At 55.5% G+C, this 25,917-nt stretch overlaps 1 protein-coding gene and 1 long non-coding RNA gene across 3 annotated transcripts; both read left to right on the forward strand.

Moving 5' to 3' along the window:
* Nucleotides 1–4,483: 4,483 nt before the first annotated feature.
* SNX33 (sorting nexin 33) lies at nucleotides 4,484–25,917 on the forward strand. 2 transcript variants are annotated; one of them, XM_086363916.1, is made up of 2 exons: nucleotides 4,484–7,261; nucleotides 13,782–15,251. In XM_086363916.1, exons 1-2 carry the CDS (start codon nucleotides 5,800–5,802, stop codon nucleotides 14,033–14,035), a joined length of 1,716 nt encoding a protein of 571 aa, XP_086220042.1. In that variant the 5' UTR covers nucleotides 4,484–5,799; the 3' UTR covers nucleotides 14,036–15,251. The 2 variants fall into 2 exon arrangements, with proteins under 2 accessions (XP_086220042.1, XP_086220043.1); XM_086363917.1 differs by lacking the exon at nucleotides 13,782–15,251 and adding an exon at nucleotides 25,758–25,917 and having other exon boundaries at nucleotides 4,614–7,261.
* LOC147349421 (uncharacterized) lies at nucleotides 22,697–25,320 on the forward strand. Its single transcript, XR_015149825.1, has 3 exons — nucleotides 22,697–22,798; nucleotides 23,081–23,189; nucleotides 25,193–25,320. It is a non-coding gene; the product is annotated as an uncharacterized LOC147349421 (long non-coding RNA).

Below are 25,917 nucleotides of genomic sequence, written 5' to 3' on the forward strand. Positions count from 1 at the left end.
AACCAAAATAAATAAAATTAGCAATATGTGACGGAAGTATTTGGGAACCAACTAAAGACCATCAAGGTGGTGGCTGGGGGTCCCTCTGAGGGGTGGGGTTGAACTAGGGGTTAGGCCGAGCGCCGAAGATACTTTCAAACTGTGGTGTTGGAGAAGATTCTTTAGAGTCCCTTGGACCTCGAGGAGATGAAACCAGTCAATCCTACAGGAAATTAACCCTGAATATTCACTGGAAGGACTGATACTGAAGGTCCAATGCCTTGGCCACCTGATGCAAAGAGCCAACTCATTGGAAAAGACCCTGATGCTGGGAAAGATTGAGGGCAGGAGAAGAAGGGAGTGACAGAGGACGAGATGGTTGGGTGGCATCATCAACTTAATGGACATGAGTTTGAGCAAATGCTGGGAGACAGTGAAGGACAGGGAAGCCTGGCATGCTGCAGTCCATGGGGTCACAAAGAGCTGGACACAACTGAGTAACTGAACAACAACTAGTCGGGTGAGTAGAAATCCCATCGATTGTCAGGAGCAACAGTTAGAACTGGACATGGAACAACAGACTAGTTCCAAATAGGAAAAGGAGTACGTCAAGGCTGTATATTGTCATCCTGCTTATTTAACTTATATGCAGAGTACATCATGAGAAACGCTGGGCTGGAAGAAGCACAAGCTGGAATCAAGGTTGCTGGGAGAAACATCAATAACCCCAGATATGCAGATGACACCACCCTTATGGCAGAAAGTGAAGAGGAACTAAAAAGCCTCTTGATGAAAGTGAAAGAGGAGAGTGAAAAAGTTGGCTTAAAACTCAACATTCAGAAAACGAAGATCATGGCATCTGGTCCCATCACTTCATGGGAAATAGATGGGGAAACAGTGGAAATAGTGTCAGACTTTATATTTTGGGGCTCCAAAATCACTGCAGATGGTGACTGCAGTCATGAAATTAAAAGACGCTTACTCTTTGGAAGGAAAGTTATGACCAACCTAGATAGCATATTCAAAAGCAGAGACATTTCTTTGCCAACAAAGGTCCATCTAGTTAGGGCTATGGTTTTTCCAGTGGTCATGTATGGATGTGAGAGTTGGACTGTGAAGAAAGCTGAGCGCCGAAGAATTGATGCTTTTGAGCTGTGGTGCTGGAGGAGACTCTTGAGAGTCCCTTGGACTGCAAGGAGATCCAACCAGTCCATTCTAAAGGAGATCAGTCCTGGGTGTTCCTTGGAAGCACTGATGCTAAAGCTGAAACTCCAATACTTTGGCCACCTCATGTGAAGAGTTGATCACTGGAAAAGACTCTGATGGTGGGAGGGATTGGGGGCAGGAGGAGAAGGGGACAATGGAGGATGAGATGGCTGGATGGCATCACCGACTTGATGGACATGAGTTTGAGTAAAGTCTGGGAGTTGGTGATGGACAGGGAGGCCTGGCGTGCTGCGATTCACGGGGTCGCAAATAGTCGGACACGACTGAGCGACTGAACTAAATTGAAATAAAGGTAAAATGTTTACAACAGTCTAGCACTCAACAGGAGAATGGCAACCCACTACAGTACTCTTGCCTGGAGAATCCCATGGACGGAGGAGCCTGGTAGGCTGCAGTCCATGGTGTCGCAAAGAGTCGGACACTACTGAGCAACTTCACTTTCACTTTTCACTTTCATGCATTGGAGAAGGAAATGGCAACCCACTCCAGTGTTCTTGCCTGGAGAATCTCAGGGACGGAGGAGCCTGGTAGGCTGCCATCTATGGGGTCACGCAGAGTCAGACACGACTGAAGTGACTTAGCAGTAGCAGCAGCAGCACTCAACAAACACTAAGGGAGTAGCTGCTTCTTAACAAGTTTGGAGAGAGGTTCTGCAAACAGAAGAAAGATCACAGAAAAGGGGTGTCCTGAAAGCAGCTGTGGGAAACATATTCAGGCTCTGGTCCTGGCCATCCTAGGCTGAACTGAGTCCTTAGAATCAAGGCTGCACCTATGGTTGAGGGGACCAGACCTCAAGGTTTCTTGGCTGAGAGAACCATTGGTTCTTCCCATCCTGGGGCATTCAGTTTCACTGGACTCAACTTCTGGTAACTGGGCTTCCCAGGGAGCAGCTCAAATTGCCTTGATCTATTGATGCATAAATTCAGGTGTGCCTGGACAGTTCAATTTCTCTTTGCAAAGTAATACCTGGGCTTTTGGGGTTTGCACATAAATCTTTATTCTGGTCAAATGCCAGCTCTGTGTGGGGCATTGGATCAACTCACTGAACCAGTTAAATTGGCTTTTGGAGCCAGAAGCCTGCAAATTACACCCTTCAAAACAACTCAAGGTGGGGAATTCCCTGACAGTTTAGGGGTTAGGGCTCTGTGCTTCTAGTGCAGGGGGCATAGGTTCTATTTCTGTTGGGGAACTAAGATCCTGCATGCTAAGCCGCCAAAAGGAAAAAACAAAATAAAACAACAGCCCAAGGTACCCACCTTTACAGCACCACCTTGTGCCAGTCAATCTATAAGTGGGGAGTATGAGCATGAGGGGGGAAGGAGGTTCTAGATAGAGGAGGCTATCTAGACAAGGCTCAGGGCATAGCCAGGAAGGGGAGTAGGGGCTGAAGCCTTTGTTCATCTTAGGTACCTCCTGTCTACTTAAAAAAATTGGACAACATGAGAGTTGCAAGTTAAGTTTTATCTGGGGCAAAATGCAGATTGTAGCCTGGGAGACAGCACCTCAGATAGCTCTGAGAAACTGTTCCACAGAGGTAGGGGCTGGGGGGAGGACAGTATATATGTGATTTTGGTAAAGGGGGAGTACATTGTAATCAAGCAAATATTTTTTGTAGGTTTCTGCTAGTCTTGTGAAGCTTCTTTTCATCAGCATTAAGGATTTTAGTTTTAGTGCTTTTCTTAATATGAAGAGACACAAGAATTGGGCTCATAAAATCAGCTCCCGAGAATATCTATCTGAAGACCTGTCCTGCCAGTTTTTCCCTGAGCACAGAGTGCCTCATTTCTGCTTTCCACCCTGAACTCCTTCAGGGGTGTTGAAGGCCAGTGCTGTAGCAGCACATGCTTTAATCCTTATAGTTAGATAGGTAGATGGCAAGTGCCAATTTGTAGTTGACACTCCTCCTCCAGGAAGTGTTCCTTGATCCTTGTTCAACCCAGGTTAGGATAGGTGCCCTTCCAGTCACATTTCATGGCACTGACCACACTGGGCAGGGAACGTCGCTTTATTTTCCTGATCCGTCTGAACTTCTGGTAGGTGAAAACAATGCCTTGTTCGTCTTTGTAGCCCAGGAGGCCTGGTACAGAATACTCAGTTAATGTTTCCTTGAGTGCATGATCAAATGAATGAGACAAAGACAGAATGAATGAACAGAGGACAAGAGTTGTTAGGTCGCTCAGGCGTGTCCAACTCTTTGGTACACCATGAACTGCAGAATGCCAGGCTTCCCTGTCCTTCACTATCTCCTGGAGTTTGCTCAAACTCATGTTCATTTAGTCGGTGATGTCATCCAACCGTCTCATCCTCTGTCACCCTCTTCTCCTCCTGCGCTCAATCTTTCCCAGCATCAGGGGCTCTTTCAATGTGCCAGCTCTTCTTATAAGACAAGAGGGGAGATTGTAAACTCTCCAGGGCAGGCACCCCCACTACCTTCTGGTACCCTGATCCCCAGTGCCCAGCACAATGTCTGGCAGAATCAATGACCAGGGTCAAGTACCCTTTACCTCTTCCCAGAGCCCCAGCCCGACCATTCCTCTAGTCTCCGTGGTGCTAGCAGCCAAGACACCGGTCTCCGCCAGCCGCCGCACAAAGCACGGCGGAACCTGATCGTGCCTACTCTTGTTCCCCGTCACTACAGATGTACAGTCTTGTCTTTCTCCCTGAAGGGAGTCGCCCAGGACAGGGGTTCTCCTGGCCCTGTCCGTATAGGGTACTAGGAAAGCTTTTTCCGTGAGGGCATCGCTGGCTCTGGGGCCCCCTCCAGAAAACAATCCCCAGGCGGCGCCACGGCGGCGTTCCGCCGGGGCGGTGGCGGGGCGGGGAAGCGGGAGCTGGGGTCTGCGGGTTTCCGCGCACCCTTCCTCCACCTCCCGGGTCCCGGCTCTGGCGCTCTCCTTGTAGCCCCGCACGTGGCAAACGCTCAGAGTTTTCCTCACTTGCGTCACGGAAAAGGCAAGAGGGTGACGGAGCCCGGGAGGCTAGGCGGCGGCTGGAGAGCTCCCCCGCGCGGCGTTTGAGCCCCTCGGGGCGAGAGGTGTCTCTCTGAGAGCGCGGACAGGCTGCGGGGGTGCGGATGCCCTAGGGTCTGGCCCCGGAGGCTGCCTGCCTCTCGTCCGCGATCGATCGTCTCCTTGCTCTCGCATCCCGATCTCCCCGCGAGTGAGTGAAGGCGCCCGCCACAACAGAAAAGAGAGAAGTAGGCGGGAGCCAGGCTGCTGCGTCCCAGGCCCGCGGGAGGGCGGAGCCGGGCCGTCCCTGGCCAGCCAGGACGCAAGGAAGTGCCGCGGAGTTTGCCCAATTCCCCAGCCTGCTTTTCCTTCTCCCTCCCTCTCCCCACCCCTCAACCCCCGCCTCCCCTTCACCCGCCGGCTATTCCCTCCTTCCTCGGGACGCCACCTCCCGGAATCGCCTTTTTTTCTGTTGTTTTGGATCTGGCTTCTCGCTGGCGGCGCCGAGGAGCCGCGAACGCTAGAGAAGAACGCGGGCTCGGGGCGCAGCCCGCCGCCCACCGGCGGGATCCCGCAGGGCAGAGCGGAGGACGGACGGACAGGCGGCGGGACTGACTGCCGGCCGCACGGTCAGCTCTCCGAGCTCACTCTCCAAACTCCTGTTGAGTGTGTGCGTGCACGCGAGGGGTGCGGGGTCTACGTCCGGCGAGCCGGGGCGGGTTACCAAAGGATTACCTTTGGACGAGGGTCCTTGGACTCGGATCAGGGTCATCTTCAGGCTCAGAAACTGCTGAGGAATTAGACAAACAAAAGAGGCCACTCAGCTAGTGGCCAAGAGTCGCCCGAGCGCCTCGTCGCGTCCCCTCCTTTCCCCCGGGTTGGGGCTGGCCGCTTGGGGGCGGGGAGAGGGCACCCGAGCCGGCTGGGGGCTGGGGGCCGGGCCGGGCCGCCGGGTCGCAGAGTTGGCCGGCCTGTTGTGTAAGCCTTAGTCCTTGTTTTCCCGGCCTGGCTTGTTGTGAAGCCGGACACATCCACCCCTGGATTCGATTCAGGAGGCTGCCGCTTTTCTCCTTGCCCCTCTTGGATTTTCTGGATTTTTAAAAACCCAGTGGTCCAGGAAGAGGAGGAGGAAGGAGGAAGGAGATCTGCAGAGGAATGTGAGAGCCTCCCGAGGCCCAGGCTGGAGGAGCCAGAAGGAGCTGGGAGCCAGAGCTGCCGGAGTTTCTGGGACGGTGGTTTCCGAGTGATTCTCTTCTATTTTAGAACATTGTTCCAGCGGAGAGTGTCGAATTCTTGCCTGCTCAGGGCTGGTTTTCTCCGAGTCATTTGACTTTTCTTCTAGGAGTGGGAGGAGAGACTCTCCCCTGCAGGGGCTGCGGAAGGAAGGGAGGAAGACCAGGGACATGAGCCGGCCCGGCTCACAGGCGAGTGCGGGCAGACCTGGTAGGGCCGATTCTGGGCCGTGGACATTGCTTTGAAGAGAGGGAGGCTGGATACCTTCTGTGGGTGCTCAGACCCCACAGTAAGGGCTGAGAGACTGAGGGCTGTGGCCAGCCTTGAGTTGCTCGTGCATCCCCGGACACCCTAACAAGTGTCCTCAGTTCTGGGCGGGACTCTCCTCATCGTCTCTACCACTGGCCCAGACATGGCACTCAAAGGGCGAGCCCTTTATGACTTCCGCAGCGAGAACAAGGAGGAGATCAGCATCTGGCAGGACGAGGACCTGGTCATCTTCAGTGAGACCTCGCTGGATGGCTGGCTGCAGGGCCAGAACAGCCGTGGGGAGACTGGGCTCTTCCCTGCCTCTTACGTGGAGATCCTCCGTTCTGACACCGGCTCCAACCATGCCAACTACTCCAGCAGCCCCGCAGGCTCTCTGGGCACCCAGGTGAGCTTATATGACAGCTCCAACACTTCCAGGAGTGGCGGCGGCAGTGGCTTTCTGTCAAACCAGGGTAGTTTCGAGGAGGACGATGACGATGACTGGGATGACTGGGATGACGGATGCACGGTGGTGGAGGAGCCACGGGCCGGTGGGCTGGGCACCAATGGGCACCCTCCGCTCAACCTCTCCTACCCTGGTGCCTACCCCAGCCAACACATGGCCTTCCGGCCCAAGCCACCCCTGGAGCGGCAGGACAGCCTGGCATCTGCCAAGAGAGGCAGCGTGGTGGGGCGCAACCTCAACCGCTTCTCGTGCTTCGTGCGCTCTGGCGTGGAGGCCTTCATCCTGGGTGACGTGCCCATGATGGCCAAGATCGCTGAGACATACTCCATTGAAATGGGCCCTCACGGCCCCCAGTGGAAGGCCAACCCCCATCCGTTTTCGTGCTCCGTGGAGGACCCAACCAAACAGACCAAATTCAAGGGCATCAAAAGCTACATCTCCTACAAGCTCACACCCACCCACGCCAGCTCACCTGTCTACCGGCGCTACAAACACTTCGACTGGCTCTACAACCGCCTGCTGCACAAATTCACTGTCATTTCGGTGCCCCACCTCCCAGAGAAGCAGGCCACAGGTCGCTTTGAGGAGGACTTTATTGAGAAGCGGAAGCGGCGGCTCATCCTCTGGATGGACCACATGACCAGCCACCCTGTGCTGTCCCAGTATGAGGGTTTCCAGCATTTCCTCAGCTGCCTGGATGACAAGCAGTGGAAGATGGGCAAACGCCGGGCTGAGAAGGATGAGATGGTGGGCGCCAGCTTCCTGCTCACCTTCCAGATCCCCACAGAGCACCAGGACCTGCAGGACGTGGAGGACCGCGTGGACACCTTCAAAGCCTTCAGCAAGAAGATGGACGACAGCGTCCTGCAGCTCAGCACGGTGGCCTCAGAGCTGGTGCGCAAGCATGTGGGGGGCTTCCGCAAGGAATTCCAGAAGCTGGGCAATGCCTTCCAGGCCATCAGCCATGCCTTCCAGATGGACCCCCCCTTCAGCTCCGAGGCCCTCAACAGCGCCATCTCTCACACGGGCCGAACCTATGAAATGGTTGGTGAAATGTTCGCTGAGCAGCCCAAGAATGACCTCTTCCGGATGCTCGACACACTGTCTCTCTACCAGGGACTGCTCTCCAACTTCCCCGACATCATTCACCTGCAGAAAGGTAAGAGCCAGTGTGGGCTGGAGACTCTGACAGCGTCTGCGCTCTGCAGGGCACAGGGGCTATGAGGATGGCCTAGATGGAGCAGAGCGGCTCAGCTAGTCTTTCGGTCTCTGTCTCATCCGTTCATTCAGCAAGGGTGTTGAGCACCTAGCAGATGACAGGTGCTATTCTAGGTACAGGGATATTTATGGGCAGGGCTGGTCCCTGTCCTCATGGAGTTCACTGTTTACCTTCTTGTCTGTTCATTCATTCACTCACTCACTCATTCATTCATTCATTCATTTTCTCTGTTTCTGTCTCATTTACTCATTTACCCATTATACATCGAGTCCTCCAAGTTATTAGGCTGGGTTCTGGGAACACAGAGCTGACCAGGGCCCAGGCCTTGCCCTTGAGGAGCCCACAGGCTTGTGGGGGACATGGACACAGACCCAGATAACGAGAGCACAGAGCGTACCTATCAGAGCATAACGCTTGTCAGCAGCTCACCTCCCTGCCTTTGCAACTTCAGAGACTGTTCTCATGGCTGCACATCCTATCTGTGAGCTTCCTCCCTATCTGTGTTCAGGAGGGTTGGCTCTCCCCATTTTGCAGATGAACAAGCTGTGTCCACACAAGGGTGGCTGCACAAGGAGTCCATGGCCTAGCTGGGACTGTCCCTTCCTTTTGCACCTCCCCAAGGACACATGCATTTTGGCCACCTCCCAAGCTCAGCTGTGTGTTCAGTTCTCACGGTCTCCTCCCTAGGGGAGGGACAGGATGGGTCCCTGTTACTGTGGGGCTATCAAGGAACTGCCAGGGAAGTGACTCATAGCCGGGTCACCGAGGGGCACCCGGACTGGGCTGAAGGAGAAACCGGGGGTCCAGGGCACTGCCCACATGGTCCATCCGATTCCCCCTTCCTGAGCCTGGCTTCTCTTCTTGCCTGAGCACTGAGTCAGGAGCTGACCGGCAGGTGGCTGAGTCTTGTGGACTACAGGCAGGGCAGGAGGGAGGTGTGGTCCTCCCCAGGGCTGCTTGGTAACTCAGGAAGAACGTCTGCAGGGCGTGGGGCTGGATCCCAGGCCCCTGAGCCCTGAGGTCAGGCCTGGCTTGGTGGAGAGTTTTCCTCTGGGCGGGGCCAGGAAGCCGGCTCTGCACTGAGCCTGGGGGACAGCAAACATCACCGCCCTACCCTGGTCACTGGTCGTAAACCAGCCTTGTTTTCCTTTTGTTGTTGTTGTTCAGTCACTAAGACGTGTCTGATTCTTTGCAACCCCATGGACTACAGCACGCCGGGCTTGCCTGTCCTGCTCTATCTACCGGAATTTGCTCAGACTCATGTCCATTGAGTCAGTGATGCCATCCAACCATCTTTAGGAAGTTAACTTCTAGAACTTCTCCAGCTTCCAGACTCTTTTCTCCCCTTACTGTCTCTTCTTCCTCCTTCTCCTCTCTGTTCTTTTTTTCCTTCTCCACATTCCTCTCTTCCTCCTTCCCTTCTTTCAGCTTCAGGAGACATGACCTGAGTTCTGGTCCTGGCTCTGCCCCCAATTTGCTGTGTGTCCCTGGGCAGTGCCTTCCTCTCTCTGGGCATTAGTTCCTCAGTCTGTAACACAGAGTGGACACTGTGAGCTCTCAGGCCTTCAAGGGGGTGGGGTGGGGAAGAGAGTCCTGGGGAGGGTCTGGTCAAGGACAGAACGATGCCTTAGTTTCGGCTCTGAGTTCTGGGCAGGGACAGGGCAGGGGTGGTGGCTGGGGCCGGCTGGCCCACTGGGGCAAGTGTCGCCTTAAGTAGAGCCACGCTCTGCTGCTCTAGGGCCTGGGAAAGCTGGTTCAACCAGCTCCTCGGATGGCGTGTTCCTGTGTGGGCAGCAGGAGAAAGGTGAGCAGGGGCAGTGATGAAATAGCTGCCACATGTGTGGCTGGGGACCCTCCATCTAGGACAGAGCTAGGGGCAGGAAGGCAACCCTGGACTCAGGGCTCCCAGGCTCCCATTAGAGCAGGAGGGATAAAGGCAGTCTGGCCTTTCTGGCCCTGGATCAGGGGCACAGAGCTGAGAGGGCCACTTCTGAGTTTCCACTGGAGGCTAAGATGAGGGGTCAGTGGTCCTCTGGGGGTGATGTATTCAACTTCAGACAGATGCCGCATCCACCTTCCCTTACCCAGAGGACCCCTCCCCATTTGGCCAAGGGCTTTGGGGCTTACTATTCCACTTTCTAGGCTCTGTACCACCACTCCCAGCCCTGTGTGGGGCAGGTACTACAGTGGTTAGGGAGCGGGGCTGGACTCTGGCTGAGACAGAGTTGGGCAGGCTTTGGGGAGCCACAGCCTGCTATGGGGAGAAGAAGTCCCATGGTGGCCCTGTGGATAGAGACCTTTCACAGAGGGAGGAGCAGGAAAGTTGGGCCCTGGGTGCCCAGGATGCTGTCAGCCTGTTCATACACTTTCTAAAGCATGGCGTGCATGTGGGAGAGGCTTTGGAAGGAAGGAGACAGGAGGCCTGGTAGGGTTTAGGAGACCAGAATTTGGACAAATGTTGTCTTTGAGGTGACCCTGATTGAATTTCCTCCCCTGAGAAAGCTTAGGAAAATGGGCCATGGAACCCATTTGGTGCAGAGGTGAAGCCTACCAGCCTTGTCTGCCCACCAGCCCAGTCCCTGGAGCTCAGTCCAGGGGTTTCTCCTAAAGGGAGAAGGGTAACCATGTGATTAATCATTCAAACCAAGGCAGTCTTTTGGGGGGAAAAGAGAGCCTTGATAATAGTTAATCTGGGACAGCAAGGGGAAACAGTGGCTGTCCAGGGCCCCTGCCTGAGAGCCAGCCAGGGCAGGACTCTGTCCTAAGACTCGTCACAAACCACGGAGGTCAGTGTGGGTCCCCCCATTCTCCGATGAGGGGCAGTGAGGTGGGCTGATCATCAGAGCAGGATTGGAGCCCCAGTGTCTCTAACTCCACAGCCAGGTTGTAGCCACTGTGCCAGACAGATGGGAGAGGGGGCTCCCTAAGGGCTGGGTGCCTGGGGTAGATGAGCCAGAGGGGAAGGACCAGGGAGGGAGTTGGTGCTCTCGCACCAACTCAGCTGGCATCCTCTGTGGAGGATGGACGGAGGCCCTCCAGAAGGCAGGCCCTGGACCACACAGCATGCATGGAGGGGTCACAGTGCTCACAGGTTGGCCAAGGCAAAGTGGCCCTTGCAGGACCAAGTTCTACCCTGGGGGAATAGGTGGGTCTAGCCTCTGTGCTCTGGGCCATCACAAGCTCTCCTTCTGCGTCCCCTCCTAGGCTCCCATGAACAGAGAATCATATGGCCCTGAGCCACCACCAGCTGGGTCTTGGCTGTGACTGAAAAGCAGTTTGCACCTAGCTGCACATAGCTTCTGGAGCTCTTATCCTGGAGCTCCTGGAGCTCCATCCCAAGTACTTTAAACATATTAGTTCAATTAAACCTCTGCTCTAATTAGAGGGCGAGGACCATCATGATCCCATTTTACTGATGTGGAAACTCTAAAGTGCTATACTGCCCTGAGCAGCTGTCAGCAGCATCGTACGTAGTCCAGCCTGTCCTGTTTACAGTGGGGAGACCTGCAGTCCTTGTTGGAGGTGACACAGTGGACTAGGACCCAGACCTCCTGCCCTCAACCTAGGGTAGGGACAAGGTGGATTCAGGGGGAGTTTAGGGAATATGCCTGAGACCCTGGGGATCTGAAACTCCAACCTTCCCGTCCCTGTTTCTGGGATCCGGTCTATAGGACAACTGCCATGGCAGGAGGTGCCCGGGGTCCTCAGCTCTCATGGTGAGTCCTAGGTGGAATGTGGTGGGGTGAGGGGGGACTGGCCCAAGCCCTGACTCCCAGTTTGTCTCTGGGGTGCGTTAGTGTTAGCTGGTACCAGTCCCACATCTGAGTCACAGGGTGGAGGGTGACAGAGAGCAGGGTGGGGCCTCCTCTGGCTCCCAGAGCCTTCGCCCCCCATCCCTGGCTCCCTGCCTGTCTGTGGATACCTAGCAATTGCAATAGATTCATTCCTATATCTGGGCCTCGATTTCCTTCCTCTAAGGCCATGGACTTGTGCTTACTCGCTCAGTCAGGTCTGACACTTTGTGACCCCATGGACTTTGTAACCCACCAGACTCCTCTGTCCATGGGATTCTCCAGGCAAGAATACTGGAGTGGGTAACCATTCCCTTCTCCAGGGGATCTTCCTAACCCAGGGATCGAACCTAGGTCTCCTGCATTGCAGGTGGATTCTTTACCATTTGAGCCACCAGGGAAGCCCAAGGCCATGGGCTATTTAAGACCTTAAATAGCTTCTTAAATGCAGGTCCATCCCCACTGCACCCAGACTTTCTCAGGAAGGTGGAATCCAGGCTGATATGTTTCCTTTGCTGAAGCCTAACTCTAGTTTCTTTGTCCAGCTATTTTCTACCTTTCTTCTTCTGGTTCTTTCTACCTCTTGGGACCTTCTCAAATTCCTGAGTCCATTGTCTGGACGCCTCACGTATGTGCCTGGAGGACTTGGCCTGGGCCCCCTGCAGTAGAAGTGGTGTCCACTCCCCGCTCTGCAGGGCTCCCTCAGGGCCAGATATCCCACACTTTGTGGGCAGGAAGGAGGCTGGGAGCCCCTGGACAAGTCCTTTCCCACCAGGGCCTGAGTTTCCTCTGAAGAGTACTGGTGTGGTGGTGGAGGTGAAGGTGGCCCTGGGGGTAGGGGCTGGACAGCTGTCCTCTAAGGCTGCTCTAGTTCTGAAGCCTCTCAGGGGGGTTTCGTCTTGGTCCCATGGTCAATCCCTCTCCTTCTGCCCAGGTCTGGGCGATCAACCTAGGGAAGGGACACAATTTGGAAGAATCTGAATGAATCAATAAGGATGGAACAAGAGGCAAGAAGAGGTGGTTCAAGGAAGGTGCTGAAAGGGCTGAGCGGGCTGGGAGCTGGGCACTGCAGAGTTCTTTTGGGTGCTGTGTTGGCAGTCCTGGAAGTGTTGCAAATGTGAGTTGGCTTGCCCGAAATGCCACTATTTGCCGATTAGCACACACTTGCCGTCTTCCGTGGGTACTGCTCCTTCTAAAGGCAGGGTTATTTCCAGCACATAGTAAATGTTCAGTAAATGCGTCCTGAATGCATCCAACAACTTGAGAGTAAACAGATTACGTTTCAAAGGTCCCTGAGAGGCTCCCCCTTAAGGAAGAGGTGAGAAGCATTAAAAACAAGCCTGTTACTCATGTGCGGTGGGTGCTTTTGAAGCGCTCCGGGAGCATGCTGTCCTCTGTACCAAGCCTGCCCACCTCCACACTCTTCTTCACACTGTGGATTCCCTACAGCCCTGCGAGGAGTGCCTGCCAGGCACAGGCAGACTGCCTCCCCGGCTCAGCAACTGCCCACTGGCTTCAGCGCAGAATCAGTCAAGTGCCCGTTAATTCAGAACTGAAATCCTTTCACCAATTGCTTGTTGATTCACTCAGGTTCTTCCAAATTGGGTCCCTTCTGCAGGTTCATCCCCTGGTTCCCCGTCTGTCACCTGGTTATGACAATGGCCTGCTCTAGTCGCCTGGGGACTGGGGTGAGGAGGGAGCAGAGCCTATATGAGAGACGCACACAAAGGAAAACTCCAGGTGGTCTCTGTTTTAGAATCAGCAGTGTGATGGTGGCAGGGAGAAGGATGCTCCCTGTGGGAGTGGCACCTGATCAGAGCCTTGAATTATGCATAAGGATCTGGGAGGCAGAGAGAGAAAGGGTGCGTTTGATGAATATGGGGGTCAATGCAGAACAGGTGCAGGGGTCAACTCCCAGAGGGCCTCCCAGGCCAGGAGAACGGGGGACCTTGCTCTGCAGGCCAGAAGGAAACCAGGGGAGACCTGGAGCTATGGGTGCCAGCTTGGCTGCTCTTCAGGTGCTATGGAGAACCTCTCAGAGGTTGGGACTGAAGTGGGGAGACCCGTGGGGGGCCTGTTGCAGCAGTCCAGTGAGATTGAATCTGTTTATCAGACACATGTCAGAATCTGCGTGGGCTAGGCTTTGTTCTAGGTGCTAGAGACATTGAGCTCATACCTGGAGGGATGCAGTCAGAAAAACCACAGAGAGGTAAGAGCTGTGGTAGAGGGAAGCCCAGGACACCTGGGAGCAGGCGAGGCACCTGATGCAGTGGGACTGCCCAGAAGGCTTCCTGGAGAAGGTGATATCTGAGCTGAATGGGGAACCAGCATGAGGGCTGATGAGGCCTGTGGTGGATGGGGACAGCCTGGTCGTAGAAGTCAGTACAGCTAACAGGGCTGTGACCAGTCAGGTGTACGCTGCTGGCAGTGCCTCATGTTTGGAGGGAAGATGGTACATCTGGCTTAGGACATGCTGAAGGTGAGGGTTCGGGGAACATCCCTGTGGAGACATCAAGTGGCTGGACCGTGGGTCTGGAGTCCAGGAGGGAGGACTGAGTTGAGCCGATGACGGTACTGTCTGCCCTCGAAGGGTCTCAGGGCGGGGTTAGGGAGCGAATGGGAGAGACCGGAGCCCTAACCGCCCTTGACCTCCGCTCTGCCTGTGCCAGGCGCCTTCGCCAAGGTGAAGGAGAGCCAGCGCATGAGTGACGAGGGCCGCATGGCGCAGGAGGAGGCTGATGGCATTCGCCGGCGCTGCCGCGTGGTGGGCTTTGCCCTGCAGGCCGAGATGAACCACTTCCACCAGCGCCGCGAGCTCGACTTCAAGCACATGATGCAGAACTACCTGCGCCAGCAGATCCTGTTCTACCAGCGGGTCGGCCAGCAGCTGGAGAAGACGCTGCGCATGTATGACAGCCTCTGACCGCTGGCCCAGGCCCTCGGCCCTCCCCCAGGGCCTTCCCACACCAGCAGTGCCTGGAGGGCGGGGAGTTGGGGGTGGCCTTTGGAGGAGTCATGAATATCCCTGGGAAAGTCCCCCACCCCTTAGAGCTGGGGGCACAGCAGGGATGGGAACGGGGCCAGGAGCCCTCCAGGCCCAGGCCTGGGCTGCTGGTCAGTCACTTGAGGCCAGGCCAGGGTCTTAGCTTCCCCGGAGCCTATAGCACATGCCCACCTGGCCACTTCCCCCTCATTCGTTCAGTAGACACGCGGGCCTGCTGCAGTCAGACACTGGGCATCCAGGGCTGTGACACGCCTGCTCTTGTACCCAGTTGAGGTGGGGGTCAGACGCAGAAACAGGCGGGGGCAATACAGAATGATCGATGGTAAGGAATGGGCTTCTGGAAGCTCGCGGAAGGGACCACTCGTTCTGCCGGTCAGGGATAACTCCATGGAGCAGGTGACATGTGAGCAGTGTGTCTTGAAAGATGACAAGGAACTGCCAGACAGTAAGTGGGGACAGTGAAGGGGGAAGGCATTCAGAGAAAGAAACACCTCTTCTCCTCTCCTTTGTCTTTCCCCAGCAAGTTTGGTGCCCCCTTGGTGTGTCCCCTTGTGTGACAGAGGGTGGGGATCTGCCTGGCTCCCATGGCCCTGGCCCTGCCCTGCTCCCCCCGACCCCACAGGAGGGGCTGCAGGCCAACTCCCTCCCGACTCCCCCTTCACCAGCTGAGCCCCCTTACCCCCTGGCTAGGGGACCATGCAGCATCTTTGCCCTGGGCTCAAGGTGCTGAGACAAGCCACAGACCCCAGGATTTTGGTGGTACCTGCCTGGAGGGGACACCCGCAGGTTACTGGGTATTTGAGTTCACCAGCCATCGCTCTCACACTCCTGGCAGGCTTGGACCTCCGGCTCCCAGGGGCCAGCTTACCCGTCGCCCCAGGGATCCTGGACCCACCTGCCCATCACCAGGCTCACTGTGATGCCATCCAGGTCCTGGTGGGATTGTGCTGTCTCCCACTAATGTTTACATCCTCAAGGGGGCTCTTCCCACACCCCCAGGTCGGGGTATGGTCAGAAACTGACAGATGCCACTGCTGGCCTTCCCAGGAGGTCATGGCTATTTCTGGCTGCTGCTGCTTCAATCTTCATTCTTTCTTGTTTTCTTGATAAACCTTTTCCAATTAAGATAACAAAAGTATGACTCCTTATTTGGATCCCGGGGCAGGGGATGAGGGTGGAGGGAAGGGTGGAGCCCTAGTTGTCCCTGGGAGCAGCTGGACCAGATTCTGAGGTCGTGATGGGCACAGCATTCACTCCAGAACCTCAAAAGTTGGTGGGGGGAGGGCAGTGCTGGTGGTCGGGGCTAGCTGGGGGCCTCTGGGTGGCCATGGACCCCAGCTCAATGCACACCCTTTCGAGACCTCACTCTCCTCTTTTCTCAAACGGGTGGAGTCCTGCCAGGGCTTTGGCCCTGCTGCTCTGTGATCCAGGACTGAGGGTCACATGAGGAAGGGACAGTCTAGACAGGGGGTTCATCTCCAGGAGGGCATATCCCAGCCTTGTCCCCAGGAAAGCCCAGTCCAGGAGAGGGGGTGGGACTCAGACCCTGTGTCCTTCCCTGGGCCGTCCAGTCCAGGGTGCCCAGACCTGCAGTGGCTTCCTGGTTGGAAACTGAGGTGGACCCCCAAGCTGTGCCCTTGGATGTATCCTAGGCAGGATGGACAGGAATCTGCACACAGGAAAGAGGAGGGCTGGAGGGTCAAGGTTCTCTTGGGGGCAGTGGAGACTGGGCGGAGGAAGGGAGGCTGGGGTCCGGGCATCAGGGGAGGCTTTGGCTGGGCTGGGGGCTGCGGGAGCTCACGGCAGTGAGATAGAATAAGGGGCGGCAGGTACAGCGGGTAGAGGCAGCAGAGGCTCCCTGATTGGGGCAGAGCGTCCTCAGAGGAACTTCTGGAATGGGCCCCTGGCCCTGGGTCAAAATTAGGTCAGATTTGGGACTTTCTGTGGAATTTTCCCCTCTCTCCTCCCTGTCCTCCTTTCATTTTCCAGCCCATCTGAGGCCCTTCCCACCCTTAACCTCTTCTCACTTCAACCTCTAGGCAGCCTTCTGCAGTGAGCTCTCTGACTATGGGGAGAGGCGAGGGTGAGGGGGTGGTCTTCCCAGGGCTCGTCTGTGTTGAGTGATGGGAATGCTCTTAACACCAGTGCCTGGAGAGTCCCCTGTTCATGCTTCCTGCCCTGGGAAGAGTGTCGCCTCTTGTGTCTCTTGAGAGGGGTGACCCCCTCCCACACCTTCCGTCCTCAGGGTGAGGGGGCTTAGTCTGACACGTTTCTCAGGAGGGGCTGCACGCAGGAAAAGTATCGAGATGTGAGGTAAGGGAAGGGAAGGACGGGCCAAGCCTCTGAGGTCTCTAGGCTGGGACGGACGTCTGTGTGGTGGAAGCGGGGATGTCACAGCCCTTCTCTCTGTGAGGATCAGGGTGCTGGGGGAATTTGAGATTGATTTGGGCTGGCCAGCCTCTTTCAGCAAGGGCCGGGGGACCAGTGTGCGTGGGGGCCCAGTCTGGTGGTGGCTGGGGCTACTGGCCGGCCTTAGTCACACACCAGGCAGATGTTCCAGACTGAGCTGGGCCCAGCTGCCTCTAGTTTCCTCCCTTGGGAGGAGGGTGGAAAACAAGGCCTCTCTTTCTGCCCTGGGCAGCTACCAGGACCTGGAGGTGGGGGGCAGGGGACCCTGAGCCTGTCTTGGCCCAGCCCAGGGAAGGAGTCTGCTTTGTGGCCTCAAATGGGGGTTGGAGAATGGGGATGGCTCTGTGATCCTGCACCCTATTGCTTCCTGGGCACAGGAGGGCCATGGACCATGGGGCCACTGCTGGGCCACGGCTGTAGCAGAGCCAGGTCTGGTCACAGACACGGTTGCCCAACCCAAAGCAGATACAGCCACACAGCCTGCCCATGGGCACACAGGTCACACCTGGCTCCACACACACACACACACACACACTCACATGGTCACATGCTGACACACCTGTACTCCTAGCCACAGTGCAGCAGTCACACATCCCCAGCCACGTCCACACTTGCCCACACCCACATGCACGTCGTCTCTCTCAGTGACTTTGTCACTCATGGCCCCACCATAGTCCTGTGCATGCAGGACTCACCCAGTGGCACACACACTCAAGCCATGCGTGGCCACAAAGTCGCACGTGCACGTAGCGAAGGTGTCACACACATAGATGCTCTTAGAGTCGGCCTGCATCACCTCCTGGGGGAACCAGTCTGGATCCTTCATTATCTGACACCACCAAGTGCAGTTCCTCGTTGCACAGACGGGAAACCTGTCTATATCACCCAGTGGGGATGGGGTATGCTCTGGGGTCAGAGACCAGTTCCCAGTAGGCTCTGTGGCCTGGCCTTGGCCACTCCTGGGCAGTTCCTGGGGCCAGACTGCCTCTGAAGGCCCCTGGCTGAACCCACTCAACTAAGCTCCAGGCATCTCACATCTAAGAGCCAGGATGTGGTGGGCAAGTCCCAGGCCTGGGCGGGAGGAACATTCCTGCACCATCTCCTCCCCAAGCCTGCAAGGACTGGGCCCGCCCTGCCTGCCCGCCCGCTGACTCAGGCCTCCAGGAGCCAAGCCGGCTTGGCTCCCTCACCCACCCCAACCCACCCCAACCTGCTTCCCCACCACTGCAGCTCTGATCCCTCTCTCTGCTGCTTGGGGCAAGAGGAGATGGTGAGGCCTTGGCAAAAAGACCATGAGGAAGCATAAAAATTCACCTCCCCCAGATATAGCTCAGAAGGGCTGATTGTGAAACCCTGCTCCGGGCTTTGGCAAAGCTTTTTTCCTTTGGTTTTGTTTGGTTAGTCAAACCCCAGTGCAGTCTAGTCTGTTTAAAAAGCAGTGTCTCACACGGTTGTGTCCTCCGTGGTCCACATGGCAGCCCTGGTAGGCAGTTATGCCATTTCACAGACAAAGAGGCTGAGGCTTGGCCTGAAAGAGGATGCGACCTGGCTAGGATCACACAGTGGGTCAGGGGTGCGGATAGACTTGAACCCAGCTCTCTGGTCTCATTCCCTAAAGTCACCTTGATTAACTCCAGAGGGGTTGGCAGATCTTAGCTCCAGAGGTGTGAAAGAATGGGAGGCTGGCAAACTAACTGCTGAAATGTGCAGGGACTGTGAGGGTGGGGTGAGTCCCGCCAGCCCCCCAGGGATGAAGAGGCTGAGGGTGGCATTGCACAGCGAGGTCTGCAGTGACTCAGGGTCTCCATTTACAAATGAACACGTGCGAGGAACATCACTTCATTTTTCTGTAATGACCTGAATTTCCCTTTTGCTTTCTCGTTAACCCACCCAATAGAAAAGTAATCTGAAATCAATCTTGGGACCCTCCTTTCCCCAGGGAGGCATGTAAGTTTTGGGGTTGGCACGTTTGAAGACTCTAGGCAGGCCCCTGGCACTTTGAATTTTAGAAGCTGAATCCCTGATCCTATCACTCGTGTGAAATTTTGCCTGCATTCCTCATTAAAGGTCATTCATATATACTTACTTGAGTTGGGTTCAGTTAATTACTTGACAACGTGTTGTCGTGTAGATATTTAATTAAATTTTATTCATTTTGATTTTGTCTTTATTTTCTTCTGTTTTTTGGTGTTTTGCTACTTTTTGTCTACTTGGCTACAAACATGGCTGTGGACCCTGGCACTGGGCCTGTGTGCCCACCGTGGTCCCAGGTTAGACTGGACCTTTGGCTCATCCTCCCCAGTCTCCTGCCTTCCCACCACCTGCTCCTTTGATCCCACCCTTAAGCCTCCATGGGTCTGGCCCTTTTTCAGTTTGGGGCACTCCAGGTTCCTTCAATTGTCCCTGTGCCTCGTGGGCCTCAGGGAACCTCAAGGAGCTGGAAAATCATTCCACAGCCTCCACCGCACATTCAAGCACGAGGCGCTCTGGGAAGCTGCTTACAGACCCTGTGCAACCCTTTGTCTTGGTCTGGTTCTGCCTGGGAAGGGGTTCAAGTCCCCACTGCGTCTGGATCTCCCAACATCTGGGGCATCCACCATCCCCTGGGCAAGGGGTACTGTGGTGGACAATGGATGGCCAGTGTTTCACAACCACCCAATATGCAAGAGATAATCAACATCATTTCATAGACCGGGAAATAGGGCCCAGTGAGGGAGGTGCAGAGTAGCAGAGCTGGTGTGAGTGGTACCCAGGGTCTGGGCTGCCTCTGGTGGGGAGGCAAATGACTGATGCCCGAGGTAGGAGCTGGGGGCTGGCTGGTGCCTGGAGGTACCTGAGGTCTCTTCTGGGCTGACTTAGTCCCTTGGCTGCCATTGGAAGGAGTGCTCTGGGTGAGGGTAGCATGAGGCTCTGGCAGACAACCCTGCTGCCCCCCAGACACAAAGCCCCTTTCCCTCCACCACTCAGAGGCAGGACCGACGTGGCTGAGCCTGAGTACAAACCACTCCACACCTGCTTGTTGTCAGGATGTTACTTAATGCTGCCATGCTTCCGCTTCTCCATTTATAACAGGAATTCCAGATGGCTGTTAGGGGGGATTTATGAGCCAAACACGTCAGCAGGACAGTGCCTGCACATAGCCAACGGCCCAGTAAGGAGAAGCTGGGATTACCAACCGCCAAGCAGCCCTAGAGACAGGCAAGACCAGGAATACCGTTACCCCGCTACATGAGTGAGAAAACTGATTGGACGAGCCCTCGAAGGCCACCCAGTGGGTGGATGTCAGGGCTGGGCCCGAGTGCACAACAGCAGCCACTGAATGGCTGCCACGTGCTGCTCCGTGGTGGGCATCAGCCTCAGTATTCCCGGGAACTGTCTCCTTGCTCACCACGGTCTGGAAGGTGAGAACCACTTCTGGATTTCTCCAGCAGACGGAGACTCAGAGGCAACGAGTCACCTGCGTGAGACGGCGCAGCTGCTTGGTGGCAGGCAGGACTGACTTCTGTGTGGACATAGCTGTGCCCTTCCCACGGCACCAGGTGCCCTTCCAAGGCTGGCAGGCTGGTTGGTGGGCTGGGGTAGGTGGGCAACTGTCCTGTGGTAGAGCGAGTGCAGGAGTGCTAGGAATCAAGGGGAATCAGTGGGGAGGTGGTGGGGATTGGTGGAGGTGACCATGCGCCTTCAAGGAAAGGCAGAGGGCTTGGCCCACAGTGAGCACTAAGCAAATATTGAGCGATAATTTTCTGTGGGCTTCTCTGATGGCTCAAGCGGTAAAAGAATCTGCCTTAGGCTGGGGTATGGGAGCAGGATCTGGAGGCGACTGGACAGATGAGGCTAGGGGCAGGGGGCTGGGTTCTGGTGTCCAGGAAGAAAGTGAGTCAGGAGTCTCCTTGCTCAAGGGGCCGACATGGGAGGTGGTGGTGAGGGTTGGTAAGGAAATGCTAGGACTGGGGACCCTGTGGGTGCTGAGGCTGAGCTGGAGAGCACGGGGGCTGTAGTCCTGGGGCTTCTGTCTGGGGCAGGCAGGGGTGGTTTTAGGGCTGTATGCCTGGTGTCCCAGAGTGTGTGCATCCCCCTGTGTGCTTGCTGGGGGGCTGACGCTAGGTGTGAGGTCCCCACCGGGGCGCTCTGTGCCTGTAGTCAACCGGCTACACATGCTCCCCACTGTGTCCCCAGCCCTCACTTCCAAGCTCAGGTCCTGCTTCGGAATCATGCTTGAAAGTGAACGTGAAAGTCACTCAGGGGTGTCCGACTCTTTGCAACCCCATGTTCTATCCAGGCCAGAATACTGGAGTGGGTAGCCTTTCCCTTTTCCAGGGGATCTTCCCAACCCAGGGATCAAACCCAGGTCTCCCACATTGCAGGCAGATTCTTTACCAACTAAGCCACAGGGGAAGCCCAAGAATACTGGAGTGGGTAGCCTCTCCCATCTCCAGGGGATCTTCCTGATTCAGGAATTGAACCAGGGTCTCCTGCATTGCAGGCAGATTCTTTACCAACTGAGCTATCAGGGAATCATGCTTAGCTCCTCTCTTTTTCTCGCTTCACATCCACCCGTGAGCAAAGTTCCTCAAAAGAAATTCCACATTGGATCTGTCTCACCATCTCACCAAGAGTCCCAAGCCAGTGCCATGCTTGCCCAGACTACTGAGTAGTCTCCATACACTTCTGTTGTCTCCTCCTCCCGAAGATCTAACAGGAGCCAGGGTGAGCTTTTTTTTTTTTTTTTAATATTTATTTGTTTGGCTGTGTTGGGTGTATATATGTGTAGCTGCCGCACGTGAGCACCTCCTTGCGGCTACTACAAATACTCCAGTTGTAGTTTGCGGGCTTAGTTGCCCCTCGGCACATGGGATCTCAGTTCCCTGACCAGGGATTGAACCCGTGTCCCCTCCATTGGGAGGCAGATTCTTAACAGTTACTGGATCATCACGGAAGTCTCCAGAGTGCTTTTTAAGACCATATTATAAGTCAAATCACATCTGTCCCGTGCTTTTGACCTCCAGGGCATCCTGCTGTTCTTAAGAGAGATTCCTAACTCTTATCACAGCCACAAGGCCCCTTTGATCTCACTGTGGAATCCTGTGTATTTTGGCCACAGATTTCCAGACCTACTGAGCTGCTATTTCTCAAGCTTGTTATACCACAGGACCTTTGCATTTGTGGGTCTCCTCTGTCTGGAATGTTTTTTTTCTGCCTTCTAACAAAAAGCTATATTTCGCATCTAACTTGGGCACTTTTAAGTACTTGTAGAGGAGACTGTGTGATATCTAGAGTTTGCTGGAAGCAACGGGTGCTGGGAGTGAGACACTGGCCCAGGGTTGATAATTGTTCTTCCTCCCAAATGTCTGTGTGGTTTGAACCTCAGTTAATTCAGGTCTTTGCTTAAAACATCACCTCCTTGGAGAAGCGTTCCTTGACTTCTTAGTTCTAGTGCTTTGTATCTTTACCCTGCCTTTTCCCCTCTTCATTTTACTTATTATCAATTGCCAATTATATATGTACATGTATTTAACTTTTTATTTTGGAAAGTTTCCAGCATATACAAAATAGAGAAGCTAATACAGTATCATGGATCGCTGTGTATCCATGCCTGAGCTTCAACAATTATCAACCCTGGGCTGGTATCTTACTCCCCATGTTTGTTGCTTCCAGAAAACTCAAGATATCACACAATCTCCTCTGCAAGTTAGATGTTAAATGTATCTGTTTGTTAGAAGATAGCCTTCAGGGGACCTGGGGTCACTCTGTCGTGCCCAGCATGGTGCCTGGCTCATAGCCGGTGACCCAGAATGTCTACATGGCTGTGTCTCGGGTCTCTGGGGAGAAGGTGTGTGTGGGTTCTGGTTTGCACAGGTCGGCTGCTCTCAGGGAGTGAATTGGCACATGTCTGCGTGCACAGCCGCATGTGGCAGTCCCTTAAATTGTGTGTGTGTGCACACACGTGTGTGTTGCCACAGCAGCTGGTGGCTGAATGCATGCTTCTCCCCTGATGTCATCTCCCACACCCGCTAGGAGCCAGTGACTTGCTCTGGGGAGCCGTTCCCTCTTCCTAAGCAAAGTGTGGGTGCGAATGGGTGGGAGGGATCAGATCCTATCCACTGCCCCCACCCCAACCCCGCCCCCACTTTAGAGGGCTGGGTTCAAGGCCAGAGCAGAGAGCCCCTCCCTGTTCCTCTCTGGTTAGCAGGAGGCTGTGCTGTCCTAGCCGGCCGAGCGGGCAGCCTCCTTCCCTCCCTGGCACTGGAACCCTGCCCTGTTGGCCTTGGCTGGGTGAGGTGTGGGGTACATACGTATGAGGGTGGTGGTGTCCCAACCTGACCTACTCTTCAGGCTCCTCGGGTGACTCCTGGGTAATTGGGCAGACAGGGCCACTCACACTGTGGGTGACTGGGTGCAGAGCTCTGGTCCAGGTCTCAGAGCCCCCAACTTCCTACCCTGGTTCTGTGTCATAAGGGGTGGGCCCTGGGGTCACGGGCAGTGGGAAGGAGTGCTTCCAGCCCAGCACCGGGCTTACTCTTGGGGGCAGCTTCTGCTCAGACCTGGCTTCCACAGGAGCGTCTCTCAGCCTCCTCCCAGAGCCCTGTCTGCTCCAGGGCCTGTCTCTTCCTCGCTCAAGCTCTGCATCATCTTCCTCCCTCTTAATACTCCTACTGAACCTCAGGTAAGTCCTCTGACTCAATGGGGAGGCGGGAGGTCAGAGTGGGGCTGCTGGCTTCTCCTACCCAGAACCTGGCCCATTGCTGCACCCCTCACTCTCCCTGCCCAAGCCCAGCAAAGCACATGCTCCCACGTCCATCTTCTTCAGGTGGGGGATGCATGCATCTGGCCTTCCAGAAAGATTGAACATTTGTTCAGCACCTACTGTGCAGCAGGCACTGTGACGGCTGTGATAAATTACAAAGATCACAGCAACACCAACCTGGAAGTACCTACAACATGCCAGATCCACGCCAGGCAATTCAACAACTGCTGTTACAACAGCGACTCATCACAGCGTCGACATTTACTGACTGTTTACACACGTACTGAGTGTTCACTGTGTGTCCGGGGCTCTTCTAAGAGCTTTGCAACAGCCATGACCCTTTGAAACAAAGCCTTGGTCAGTTTCTCTGCTAGGTCCTAACTCAGGCAGAGAAGCGGGAGCTGGCCTGGGCCTCTGGCTGGACACATTGCACAGATGCTGGAAGGGATAGGAGATGGGGCAGAAATGAAGCAGTGGGGCTCTAGGCAGAGAGCGGGTGGCCTGCTCCTCCCAGCTGGCTCTGTCCTCTCCGGTGTCAATGATCCCATCACGAGTTACAACAGGTGGGTGGACTTGTACAAGTTCACTGGGCGGGCACAGTCACCACCTCTGCCCTCCCTCCTTCAGTTCATGGATTCTGCCCCCAGACTCTGAGGTCCTCAGGGCAGACCGTGGGGCAGAAGGGCGAAGGTCCTGAGGTCTGGAACCTTCTCGGAGTCCTCAGACCTTGCCCCAGCCATCTTTGCAGGTGACATGCTCACAAGGCAACCTTTTAGCCGGGTTGACTCAGAAGGGGCCTTTCCGGCCTGAGTCACCGCCTTCCAGGAGTGCCCAGGCTCTGCCAGCCTCGCCCACCTGCTTGCTTGCTCAACAGCCCTTTACAACAGGCTCCACCTTCCTCAACAAGACCCAGCATGGTTCCCTCTGCCGCTCTCTGGTTCTTGGCGGTCTCTGCCCTGGTCAGCATGGCTGGCAGCCCTGGCCCACCTGCGTTTGCTCTGCTGCCTTTGTGGGAACCAGGAATCCCCCTGCTGGGAGAGGCATCCTTGGCATCTGGAGGGTTTGGAGACTCAAGGAGGCCCAGCTCTGCCAGCGGATTGCTGTGTGACTGTGGCAAGACACTCCTGTAAGGTTGCGACTCTGAGCCCCCAAGCTGAATGCAGGCGATCCAGCAGTGGTTAGACCAGCTGGGCCAGGAAGGTTCTGTTGAGGGGTTGGAGTAGCAGGGGAGCCTGAGTGGTAGGGGTTCTAGTTTGTCTCCCCCCTCCTGCCCTGTGTAATTCATTTTGACTCTCTCTGGTGGGCTTCCACATTTAACTTGGTCAAAGTGTTCTGCCCATGAGATTCTGAGCAGATAGACTCCAGGTGTCTGGGTGGGAGGGAGCCATGGTTCAGGTATGGAGGGACAGAGAAGAGTCTGGGAGGGAGAGAGTCAAACTTGCCCCTTAGAAACCTGAGATCTGCCTGGGCTCTAGAGGGGAGGCGGAGCCGGAGCAGCAGCGGGGAGCCTCATCAGCTCTCCTGGGGGATAAGGGGAGCTGGGAAAGGAGGTCTGGGTGGGACTGGTATGCGAGACCTCTGGGTCTGTGGGGAGGGGCTGTATTCTGGCAATAGATGTTTCTTGACCATCTCTGCATGCCTAGCATTGGGCTGGCATGACCCTGCCCCGAGGGAGCACATAGCGTTGAACTGTTTCCTATAAGGTGTAGACCTTCTGCAGGGAGGGGCTGCAAGGCTGGGATCTTCTCCCAGGCTGGGGGCCTCTGAGACCTGGGAGGGAAGGGGACCTGCATGCTCCAAAGACAGTCCCAGTAGCAGGGCAGCACACAGGCTGGAGGTTAGAGTCAGCGTTTATTTTGGGGGGGCAGAAGAGTTAGCCTGGAAGCCTCCGTCCAGCCCCTCCTGCTCCCCACCCTCTACAGGATGGAGAGTTCTGGGGAGGCCCAGCCCCACTTCCTGATCAGGCTGGGAGGTAGACGCGCCAGCGGCTTCTTCCCTCTTCTCCTGACTGCTGTGCCCTGCCCTGGAGGAGACCCGATGCACTGACCGGTAACCCTAGCTGGACACCTCCCTTCTTTGTCCCTCCCTCTGCAGGTGGGGAGGGGCCAGAGAGGGAAGGATGGGCTAGATCACAGCCAGCTTGGTGCACAGAGCTGCTGCACTGTCCAGGCACCTGTCTGTCGCTGGGAGGTAAGGGTGGGAGTGGGCAACTCCTTGCCGACTCTTTTCGCTGGATCTGACCTCCCTGCCAGCCTCACCCTCCCCTGCTTCAAGGACTTAGACAACCTAGCTAATTTGGACTTCAGGACTGACACCTGAGCCCTTCATGACCTCACAAAGCTTCAGAAGGAAGCCTCGGGTTTAGCTCCAGGCTAAGGGCTACCTGAGCTGGCGGTTCCTAGATTGGGGGCCGGGGAGCTCTGTTAAGGTAGAAAAGTCACTTCTGGGCCACTGGTTGATTTAAGCAAGAGCTGCTTCTGTCTTTAGGGACTCCCAGGACATCTGAAGTGTGAAGGAGCACAGTACAACCCACCAGTTATCCTGATGGCCACACGGGGCTCTCCGAGGAGCTGGCACCTTTCATGACGACTCAGCCATCAGTTAAATACTGTACCTCATTGCACTGAGCATGGACATGTGAGCAGGA

This window comes from Bos grunniens, chromosome 21 (assembly GCF_055505025.1).
Source record: "Bos grunniens cultivar Pamir isolate PY7600 chromosome 21, Bosgru_T2T1.0, whole genome shotgun sequence".
NCBI classification, from domain to species: Eukaryota; Metazoa; Chordata; class Mammalia; order Artiodactyla; family Bovidae; genus Bos; species Bos grunniens.

Coding starts and splice junctions, on each gene's coding strand:
- SNX33 (XM_086363916.1), top strand. CDS start 5,800: ATGGCACTCAAAGGGCGAGCCCTTTATGACTTCCGCAGCGAGAACAAG. Junction 7,262..13,781: donor CATCATTCACCTGCAGAAAG/GTAAGAGCCAGT, acceptor TGCCTGTGCCAG/GCGCCTTCGCCAAGGTGAAG.